This window comes from Pongo abelii, chromosome 9 (assembly GCF_028885655.2).
Source record: "Pongo abelii isolate AG06213 chromosome 9, NHGRI_mPonAbe1-v2.0_pri, whole genome shotgun sequence".
In the NCBI taxonomy this organism is placed as follows: domain Eukaryota; kingdom Metazoa; phylum Chordata; class Mammalia; order Primates; family Hominidae; genus Pongo; species Pongo abelii.
In genome coordinates this window covers 13,571,959-13,583,044 of record NC_071994.2, presented here as the reverse complement: position 1 = coordinate 13,583,044, position 11,086 = coordinate 13,571,959, and the positions used below count along the sequence as shown (strand labels likewise).

The 11,086-nt window shown below is 57.1% G+C and overlaps 1 protein-coding gene and 1 long non-coding RNA gene across 2 annotated transcripts; both read left to right on the top strand.

Moving 5' to 3' along the window:
* Positions 1–273: 273 nt before the first annotated feature.
* LOC129048587 (uncharacterized) lies at positions 274–4,692 on the top strand. Its single transcript, XR_008511028.1, has 3 exons — positions 274–461; positions 2,612–2,689; positions 3,215–4,692. It is a non-coding gene; the product is annotated as an uncharacterized LOC129048587 (long non-coding RNA).
* A 1,494-nt stretch (positions 4,693–6,186) lies between these two features.
* Positions 6,187–8,456, top strand: LRRC10B (leucine rich repeat containing 10B). The gene has a single exon (XM_003777742.4). It carries the CDS (start codon positions 6,437–6,439, stop codon positions 7,313–7,315), a length of 879 nt encoding a protein of 292 aa, XP_003777790.2. The 5' UTR covers positions 6,187–6,436; the 3' UTR covers positions 7,316–8,456.
* The last annotated feature ends 2,630 nt before the right edge of the window (positions 8,457–11,086 follow it).

Below are 11,086 nucleotides of genomic sequence, written 5' to 3'. Positions count from 1 at the left end.
GGGTCTAACCCTCTCGGCTAGGAAAAGTAGTTTTACTGAGGGCTCAGGAAGAAGAGGGGGAAAAACAGAAGCTGGTCACTCTCAGTAGCCTCTGCCGCAGGAGGACCGGGCCAGACAAGTCCTTGGTAGTCTTGGTTGGGACCTGGATCTGTATTCTTGGAGCAGATGATCTGATTTGCATTTGGCCACAGATCCAAGAAGGTATTAACATAAAGGGCGGCTGCCAGCCATGACCCCAGCATTCCTCCCAAGAGGAAGGAGTCGTCAAGTCCACTTTGCAGCTTGATGGCCTAACAGAACCCACTGGGGTGGTCAGAGTTCCATCTACAACATTCTGGAATGTGGCCTTGGGCACCAGTCAGCTTCTCCCCCTCCTCACACTCCCGTGGCCTTTGTTGCTCCAGCTCTGGCGTCTCTGAGGGGGACCTGGGAGGACTCTCAGCTTTCAACAGATCAGGCAGGTAACTCACAGAGTTAGGGTTCCAGGTAAACATGATCCCCAGGCCATGCCTGGGCTCTGGTTTCTTAGGCAGGATGGGAAGAGTAGGTTGGCAGTGGCTGAGCCAGCCTGGTGAGTTTGGCTATCACTGATGGGGTCTAGGCCAACGGTGGGCCAGAGACTGCCTGGAATTTGGTATCAGATAAGCCGTGAGCCCAGATCACAGGCCTAGGATGACCCAGGACCTGGGGACCTCTTTGTTCTGTCTTATGGGACCTGATTTGGGGTTCCTAGGCTTGCCCTGTGGATTTCAGGATACCCCCTAGTTAGGCAAACATATGAGCCCTGGGACCTGGGATGGGAAAGGGGAAGTGGTGTGGCTCGTAGCCACTCTTGTCCTCTCTGACAACATCAAAATCTCCAAGCAGGGCACCCCTAGAAATATTTTTGCTGTTTGCAGGATGGGGGTGAGCGTTTGAGCACCCAGGGTGGTTTCTCTAATTTCTCCCAGCCCACAGAGTCAATGAGACATAGTCGACAAAGCCTGGGCTTTGCAATAAGATGGACTGGGTTTGAATCCTGGCTCCGCCCCTTACTGGCTGTGTGACCTTGTAGCTCGGCAGTGGCTGTTTAACCACACTGAAACTCAAACTACTTAACCTCTCTGAATCTAATCTGTTTCTTCATCTGTAGAGCCAGAGGGTGGTGGGGAATATAGTACCTGCTCGGCAGAGCTGTTGTGAAGAATAAATTTGACAACCTGTAGGTGCTGAGTAAACGACAGCTAGCATTATCCTGTGGGAGAGAACCAAGAGGAGAGAGGTTAAAGTTGCACAAAATCCTTTCCCCAACACACACACATACACACGCATGCACGCATGCATGCACACACGTACACGCATGTACACACACGCGCGTGCACGCACACCTCCCCCCCGCAATATCCTGCAGCTGTAGCCAAAGGGATCCTGTTAAAACATATGTCCTCTATGCAAAATTCCCCCATGACCTCTTACCTAGAGTCAAAGCCAAAGTCCTCATGAAGGACAGGGGCCCTCCTCGGCCTGCCCAGTCCTTACTTTCTCTCTCTGATCTCCTCGACCGCCATGCTTCCCCTTGCTCCCTGGGCTGGGCCCCTTGCTGCTCCCAAAGTCCCTGACACACTCTTGCCCCAGGGGCTTGGCACTGCCATCTCCACTGCCGGGAGTGTACCCTGCCGTCTTTGCTCAATGCCATGGTCTCAATGAGGCCTCCTCTGGCCACTCAGGTGGTTTTTTTTTTTTTTTTTTTTCAGACAGAGTCCAGCTCTGTTGCCCAGGCTGGAGTGCAATGGGCAATCTCAGCTCACTGCAACCTCTGCCTCCTGGGTTCAAGCAATTCTCCTGTCTCAGCCTCCCAAGTAGCTGGGATTACAGGCACCCACCACCACCCTGGCTAATTTTTGTACTTTTAGTAGAGACAGAGTTTCACCATGTTGGTCAGGCTGGCCTCGAACCCCTGACCTCAGGTGATTTGCCTGCCTCGGCCTCCCAAAGTGCTAGAATTACAGGCATGAGCCATCGCGCCTGGCCTTAGCCTCTCAGTTTTAAAGGACAGCCCCTCCCCACCCCCCACATTTCTCAGTCCTCCCCTCTCTTTTTTCAAAATTTAAATTTAAATTTAAATTTTTTATTAATAGAGATGGACTTTCACCATGTTGGCCAGGTTAGTCCTGAACTCCTTGCTTCAAGTGATCCGCCTATCTTGGCCTCCCAAGGAACTGAAATTACAGGTGTGAGCCAACACGCCCGGCCAGTCCTCCTCCTTTCTTTTCCCTGCTTTATTTCTTCGGTAGCCTGATCATGACCTGACACGTGTTTTGTTGATGATCTCCACTCGCATGAATATAAGTTCCACAAAGGCAGAGGGTTTGTCTATTATGTTTACATTCATAGTAATCCCCAGTGCCTAGGCATAGAAGTAGGTGCTTAAGGTTTGTTGAATGAATACCTGAAAGATGGCAGGAACTGAAGTTCTGGCTGGTGCAGGTAAGGGGAGTGGGCCATGAGGTGAGGACATCATCGCTTTCCTAGACACCCAAGAGACCGTGAACCCCTGGGAATTGCGCACATCATTGGGTGAGTCTCTGCCTCCATGCATTTTTCTGGAACAAGGGTCCCTACCTTCTTGCAGACATTGAACAGAGCCTGTGACTTCCCAGAGGAGCTAAGCACGCTCCCAGCTTTGACATCGCGTAGTTGGCTCTAACAGGTTTGAATCCTTGTTTTCTAAGAACCTAGGATGCTAAGATCCCATCATCTTATTCAGCAGCCAGGGGGGTCCTGGCCCCAAGGCAGGGAGGGGAATCCAGAGGGGACTTTGGCAGGGTCAGTGTGGAGGGGGCAGTAGTGCCTATAGGGACATTGGAGGGGAGACAAAGGAGACTTGTATATTATGTGTGCCGTTTTCTTCCTTTTATTTAAAAGAAAATAGGTTTAAAGCAAGTTTGATGAAATGTGAACAATTGTCAATGCTGGGTACTGGGCATGGGGGTGTTTATCACAGTGCCACACTTTTCCTATATTTTAAGAAATCCTTTAAAAAATACAGAGTTGGGGGTGGGCACTAATAGTTATAGCTCATGATTAGTAACAGAGAGGCAGTTTCTGGGGCCCTGGGGGACCTGCACTTTGGGTGTTTTTGCAGTGTGTGTGGGGGCAGAGGGGCTGGCCAGGGTCTGGGACCCATGCCTGGAGCTGACAGAGTCCTCTCTCCTCCCCTGCTTCCCCCTCCCAGGTCTCAGTTTCCTGCCTTCCTGGGAAGTGGGGAAAGGCTGAGAGGCCCCGTGCTGGGGGACGAAGCTAATTCATTAGTTACGCCTCAACAAGGGCCGGGTGCCTGCAGTGCCAGCGTGATTCATCATGATGATTGCCCCACTGCCAGCCTGCGTGGGCCTGGAACGCCAGCACATTTTACCTTTACCCACTGAGAAGGGCCTGGTGGGAGGTGAAGGTACAGGATCTGCCGAGAGCAAGAAAAAGACTCTGAGAAAGAAGAGGGCTGGTCCTCCATGCTCTCGGCCCCAGGAAGCTCTGCCAGGCTGGTGCCGGGGTGGAGAGGCTCATGTGGGCTCATGTGGTGCTGCCCGTGCTGATGGAGCCCAAGAGGGCAGCCTGGCGCTGGGTGCCAGCCTGAGCATGTGGCGAGGCTGGGCTGCTGAGCCTCCTCCTCCACAGCCAATGTTCCCTCGGTGAAACTGCTCGGGGGTTGGGGGAGGGACTCTCCTCATCCCATTAGCCTGGCTGGGTATTCCCTACCTTTCTGCTCTCTGAGAGGCTTACCTCTTCCAAGAAGTCCTCCCCAATGAGTAGAAGGGAGAGAGCTGGATTGGAACTTAAGTGACATCTGGGAGGAGCCTGAAGCCCCTCCGGGTGGGGCTGAGACTCCTATACCCTAGGTCTGGTGTCTGGCTTCCACCTGGGTCCTCTACCTTGGCCTGCATTCCTGCTTTCATTCTGCCAGTCTCTCCCAGGATGGGGGTGCATGGCTGGTTCCTGGCTCAGAGCAACATCTGCCTCTGTGTCCCCCCATCATCTGTCCGCCGCCTAACACCTCTTGCCACATTAGAATTGCTATTGCTCTGTCCTTTCATTCATTTATCCAACAAATATATATTATCTGAAAAAAAGCATGTGCTGAATAATTTCATTTGTGTGAAATTCAAGAACAGGGAAAACTGATTCATGAGGGTAGAGGTCAGGATCATAGTTGCCTCTGCAAGGTGGGGATTGACCGCAAGAGGCTTGAGAGAACTCTTGGGTTGATGGAAATGGGACAGGGGTGTGTACATTTGTGAAAATGCATCCAAGAAGACACGATCTATGCATTTCACTGTATGCAATGTTTCCCTCCACTTTTTTTAACGTTAAATTTTTTTCAGCAAGGCGCAGTGGCTCATGCCTGTAATTCCAGCACTTTGGGAGGCTGAGGCAGGTGGATCACCTGAGATCAGGAGTTCGAGACCAGCCTGACCAACATGGTGAACCCCTGTCTCTACTAAAATACAAAAATTAGCTGGGCGTGGTGGTGGGCGCCTGTAATCTCAGCTACTTGGGAGGCTGAGGCAAGAGAATCGCTTGAACCCAGGAGGCGAGGCGGAGGTTGCAGTGAGCCAAGATCGTGCCATTGCACTCCAACCTAGGCAACAAGAGCAAAACTCTGTCTCAAAATAAATAAATAAATAAATAAATAAAAAAAAATTTGCATTGAATGTCTACTGTATGCTCTAGAGCCTGTGCCAGTAGGGAAGGAGATGCCCAAACCTCCCTGGCCGGGCAGCTTATATTCCAGTGGGGATGGTTCCCATCCTCCCATTGCATTGGCAACTGCTCTCTGCCCTTGGGCTGTCTTCCATCCCCCTTCCCCTGCAGTGGGGATGGCAACGGGCATGGGCCAAAGGGCAGCGTGCTGTCCTGAAGTCAGTCCATTCAGCCAGTTACATGGGTCACACCAGCCGGGTTCAAGAGAAGGCAGGAGGCAGGAGGCTTGGAGCCCGAAAATTTGGCTCCCGGGCTGCAACCTCTATGCAACTGTGTGACCGTAAGCAGGGTGCCTAATCCCCGCGAGGCCACTTCTCTCATCTTTCATGTGGGATTATAATGCTGTCTTTGTAGCTTTGTCCCGAGAATCAGAGGCTCTGTTGTGAGAAAATTCATTGCTGGAGGTGGAGTGACCCCTGTTTCCATCTATCGGTATGGTTTATGGTTAGGAACACAGGCTCTCGAGTCACACTACCTGGCTTCGAATCCAGCTGCTCATCAGCTGGGTGACCTTGGGCACTTCACCCAGCTCAGACTGACCCAGCTCAAGTCATGTCTCTTTGACCCTCAGTTTCTCCATCTTTAAAATCGGGGTGATGAGGGTGTCTACCTCATAGGCTGTGCCAAGGACCCAACGCAATGCTTTCAGCATAGTGCTGGGCACACGTGGGCTCGAAGCCAATGACAGCCAGTGCTTTTCTGCTAGGAGCTCCGGCAGGACTCCGGATGGGAGGTGGGGGGAGAAGGCAGGGGGGATCTGCTGCTGGTGGTAGCAGGCGAACGAAGAGTCATGGAATGAGAGTGGCCATGATTGGTGGCTCAAAGGCGTTCACGTGTCCCAGTCCTCTGTCCACCGCAGCCACACACAGACTTTGAGCGTCGGTGGAGGGATCCTAGCAGGAGAGAGGGGTGTGAGTGTAGCAATGAGGAAGCTGTAGGGCAATTAGGCAGGGCGGAGCCAAGCCCTGGGTCCCGGTAAAACCAGCAGATGTGAAAAGGGCCGGACAGTAACACTGTTTCGAGTTACCATACTGAAGTGATCCCAGCAGGTAGGCCGGCCGCACGCCGCTGGACGTGAATGGCCGGCAGTGACCGCGCCCCTCATCCCTCCTTGTGAGCCTGTCGTCCAGAGTCTTTGATCCACCGCCGACGTTTCCTTCGCCTTCTTGGACCCGCGGCTCTGGGGCGCACACAACCGCACACCAAACGGCGTCGGGCGTCGGGTCTCAGTGCCAGGCTTGGCCGGGGTGGGGAATCTCTCTGCTTGCGCTTGCTCCGCGGTGGGCTGGATGGGCAGGTAGGGGGCGGGCTCCGGCGCTGGGACCCCACTAGGGTGGCGCCTTGGCCCCGCCCCGCCCCGCCCTCCCTCCGCCTCATTGGCAGCCGCACGCGCGTCGGGGTTGCCAGGGCGACGGGTCGCTAAGCTGCGAGTCAGCACGAACCCTAGCCAGTCGGCCTCCGGCTGAGGCAACGGGGGAGGCCCGAGGGCGGGCGGTGGAGCGCGGCGCGAGGCGGCGGTGCCCCAAGTGGGTGCCTCCTCCCGGCCTCGCACGGCCCCCCTCCCGGCGCGGGGGCAGGCCGGGGCGGGGGGCCCGGGGGCCGGCGCGGCTCCGGCACCGTCGGGGCGGCTGGGGGGCGGCCGGGGCGGTGCGATGCCGGGCGGTGGCAGTGGCGGCGGCCCCGGCCGGGGCCCGTGACCATGGGCATCGCCGAGTCCACGCCGGATGAGCTGCCGTCGGACGCAGAGGAGCAGCTGCGCAGCGGCGACCAGCAGCTGGAGCTGAGCGGGCGGCGGTTGCGGCGGCTGCCCAGCGCAGTGTGCGCCCTGAGCCGCCTGCAGAAGCTGTATGTGAGCGGCACGGGGCTGCGCGAGCTGCCGGAGGAGATCGAGGAGCTGCGCGAGCTGCGCATCCTGGCGCTGGACTTCAACAAGCTCGAGCGCCTGCCTGACGGCCTGTGCCGCCTGCCGCGCCTCACGCGCCTCTACCTGGGCGGCAACCGGCTGCTGGCGCTGCCCGCCGACTTCGCGCAGTTGCAGAGCCTGCGCTGCCTCTGGATCGAGGGAAACTTCTTGCGGCGCTTCCCGCGGCCGCTGCTGCGCCTGGTGGCGCTGCAGTCGCTCCAGATGGGCGACAACCGGCTGCGCGCGCTGCCGGCCGAGCTGCCGCGCATGACGGGCTTGCGCGGCCTCTGGCTCTACGGCAACCGCTTCGAGGAGTTCCCGCCCGCGCTGCTGCGCATGGGCCGCCTGCACATCCTCGACCTCGACCGCAACCGCCTGGGCGGCTTCCCCGACCTGCACCCGCTGCGCGCGCTACGCGTCTTCTCCTATGACCACAACCCCGTCACCGGGCCCCCGCGCGTCGCGGACACCGTGTTCCTCGTGGGCGAGGGCGCCGTCGAGCGCATGGCGGAGCGCGACGAGCCCACGCCCCGGCCTCCGCCCCGGCGCCCAGCGCGGGCCTTTGAGGATGAGGAGGAGGAAGACCTGCTTATAGGCGGCGCTGGTTCCCGGGCTCTGGGCGCCCCCGGGGGCAGCCTCCGCGCCCTGGAAGCCACTCCAGGACTGGGCACCTGAGCCTATGTTCTGGCTGATGGGCTTCAGCCACTCTGAGAGGAGGGGCTCTAGGAAGCTTTGGCTGGTTGGACCTGCGGGACCGGTGGGCCCCTGCTTAGGTCAATGGAGCGGCCACTTTTGGCGAGTTGCCGGGCACAGGCAGGGCTGGGGCTCATCTTCAGACACTCCTAGGTAGTGAGAGGACTGACTATACCCTGGCTGATCTGTGGGCAATTGTCAGACCAAGAAGTCTGGGCTGGGTCCAGTCCCCGATGGAGCCACTGATAACAGAGGCACCAGCTTCCTCCTGGAACTAGGGTCACTGGGGACCACAGAATTGTCACGTCTCCCTGAGTCTGGATGCAGGGCGCCCAACACCCTCCCTCTTTCTGGGGTTTGGGTCTCCTAGGCCCACCCTTTCTAGGACAGGAGTCGCTACCTCTGGGGTGGACTGCGTGCCTGTGTGGGGCCGGACTGCCCTTGCGAGGAGGGCCTGGCCCAGGAGCAGGGGCTTGGAGTGGGGCTGGTGCCAGGGACGGAAGTGGGAAACAGATGGGGGCCCCAACACCGAAGCTGCCCTCACCACTCCACCAGGGCTGATCGTACATACCTCCCTCCTCGGCCCCCTGAGATTGGTATGGGGCACAGAAGGCAGGGGGTCACCCCCACCCTATTCTGTTCTCTTCTCCCAGCCTCCCAGCATGTGCCTGGAATCTTGCTGGGAAGAGAGAGCTCCCCCTCCACTCCCCACCCCATAGCCTGAGCCTTCCAGCTGTCAAGTTTGAAAAGAAGCCACCGTGCCTCCAGGGCCTCCTGCACCGCAGAGAGGGGCTCTCTGCTCTGGGAGGCTGCTCAGCGCCTCTCCCACGGCCTGCACTCTCCTTTCCCTTAAATGGGCACAGCCAGGGTGGCTGGCACGGGACTGGCACTCTGTACCTCCACTCCGTCACCAGGGACAGCCCCGAGGGGGTGAGGAGAGGGGCCTTGCTCTGCGATTCCCAGAGCCAGATCTTCCTCATCCAAGCAATAACGGGACGAGGGAGCCAGGGCCAAGGACACTCAGGGACACTGTTGGGGCAGGGGCCCCACATGGTAACGTTTTCTTTAGGGAGAAGAAAAAACAACTGGCTGTAAACGTAAATTATATTTCTTGGAGAAAGAATGTGCATTTCCCATGTGCCTGTTTATTTATAATCCCTGGGAGCACTGGAACCCACTGCTGTGGGGACCCTGGGCTCCCTCTGGCACTGCCCCCGCCCAACGTGCCCCCCCCCCCCCCCCCCGCTCCATATCAGACCGACCCTGCCAACTGTTGTGTGCTGTCTGTCTGGGGAACAAGTGCTGTCGTCAGGGGTGGCTTTTGCCCCTCGAAGCTGCTCTCCTGTCTTGCAGAATCCCACAGCTTAATTCTGCAGAAGATTTTGTATGTTTTTGAGTCACCCTCAAGCTGGGCCGATCGTTCCCTACTCTTTGACTGGCACTGCCCCTCCACCCCTCCATGACTCTAGACTTGCCTCCCTCCATCTCTCTCGCTCTATTTTCCTCTTTCTGTCTCTCCTTAGTCTCTTTTTGCTCAGTTTTGGCATTTCTTTCTCCTCTTGTTGTTCAGGAAAATAATAAATAACGATTTAAAGAAAGGAAGAAAGTTGTAAAACCTCAAGGCTGGAGGCCCATCTCCCCGGAGAAGATCCTGCCAGGTCTTCATCACCAGGCAACAGGGGCATACCGGGCCAAAAGTTCAGGCCCTGCCCAGCAGCTCTGCTGGCACACGGGGCTGGGCCCAGGCTAAGGAGGAGGCTGGGCCCAGGCTGAGGAGGAGGCTGGGCCCAGGCTGAGGAGGAGGCTGGGCCCAGGCTGGGGAGGAGGCTGGGCCCAGGCTGGGGAGGAGGCTGGGCCCAGGCTGGGGAGGAGGCTGGGCCCAGGCTGGGGAGGAGGCTGGGCCCAGGCTGGGGAGGAGGCTGGGCCCAGGCTGGGGAGGAGGCTGGGCATGGGTCTGGGGCTGTCAGCTTGCAAATAAGAGTGAAGGCCTTGAACGGACAGAAAGAGGTGGTGGGTGGGGAAGATTGGAGACTGCCACCTTCCCAAGGAGGAAGAGGGTCTGGGGCCTGGCTGTTGTAGACCTTGTCCCTCCCAGAGTTCCCCCTGTTGGGGTTCCATCAGGGCCAGTGGGCCTTCCAGGGGTCTGGAAACTTGGAGAAAGTAATTTGAGAGATGATCACTCTGCAGGTGGGGTAGGAGCTGCAGGTGGGGTAGGAGCTGCAGCTGACTGGGGACTCTCCTGTTGACCTGCCACTTGTATCACAGCATAGGGAAAATACACCCTGGGCCTAGAATCAGAAGGCAGGGATTCCAGGCCTAGTTCTGCTATTTACCAAGTGATCTTGAGCAAGTCATGACCCCCTGGGCCTTAGTTTCTTCATCTGTACACGAGGAGTTGGGTTTATTTATTTATTTACTTTTATTTTATTTTATTTTTTCCAAGATGGAGTCTCTCTCTGTTGCCCAGGCTGGAATGCAGCAGCATGATCTTGGCTCACTGCAACCTCTGTTTCCCAGGTTCAAGCGGTTCTCCTGCCTCAGTCTCCTGAGTAGCTGGGATTACAGGTGCACACCACCACACCCGGCTGATTTTTGTATTTTTAATAGAGACAGGGTTTCACCATGTTGGCCAGGCTGGTCTCGAACTCCTGACCTCAGGAGATCTGCCTGTTTCGGCCTCCCAAAGTGCTGGAATTACAGGCTTGAGCCACCGCACCTGGCCCAAGGAATTGGGTTTATTTAGATCTGATGCTGCATCTCAATACTTCGTGCAAGGGGTTTGTCTACCTTCCTTTCATGCAAATCTTAGACACAGGAGCAGCAGGGTGCAGAGGTAGCCATGGTCACCTGCAATAACTGCTGTCATGAGTGAGCTCAGGTCTCCTCCCTCTGTCTGGTCTGTTTCCCTGTACCTCCTCCCCTGCTGCTCTCACTTGAGGACTCTAGGTTGGGGCAAAGTCCTGGCAATGAGTCCCCCGGGCCACCCTGAGGCCCTTAGGGCCTTACCCTTTTGCTTTGTCAAACGTGGCACTCGCAGCCATGACTGCTTGCCAGTTGAGCAGGTGCTCCCCCGGGGAATGGGAATGGGCTCTGTCCCTGGCCCTGCTACTCGCTTGCTCTCCACCCTCAGAAGCCAGTCCCTTCTGGAAAGTTTGAGTTTGGTTAAATTGGGTGCTGATGCTATAGAGCATGATTGAGGGTCTCTGTCTCCATGTGAGTAGGGAGGGAGCTACTGCCAGGGACAACTGGGTGTCACAGCTCCCCTCGGTGATGGAGATAGCACTGTATTAGGAGTCCTAGCATTGCCCCACCCACAACTTCCTGTGATTCCCACTTGGCCTCTGGGGAGCAGGGGGCAGGGGGGACTGGAAGGGACGCTTATAACAATGGGACAGGATGGATGGGCTGCCTCTGCGGTTTCCCACATCGTCCTGGGGCAGTCAGAGGTGGGCAGGCCATGGCGGAATAGCGCAGGGAAATTCTGCAAGAGTCATGTGTGTACCAGGGATTCAGGGGCAGAGGCCAAGGGAGCTGGCGGTCAAAGCAAGAAGTTTCCTTCCTGCTGTGGGAACCAAGCGGAGGGAAAGGCGGAGGAGGCGGCAGGGCAACAAACGGCGGGGGGAGGGGGCAAGTGACTCACCCGTAAGCGGTGTGAGGACTCCCAACCCAGTGCTCACTGTGTCACAGAAGAACTGCTTGGTCCCTGGCTGGCAGTCAGGTCTGTGAGTGGAATGGCTGAGAACTGCGCCTGTT

Bases quoted from the DNA above. Each gene is read 5' to 3' on its own strand.
- LRRC10B (XM_003777742.4), top strand. From the start codon at position 6,437: ATGGGCATCGCCGAGTCCACGCCGGATGAGCTGCCGTCGGACGCAGAG.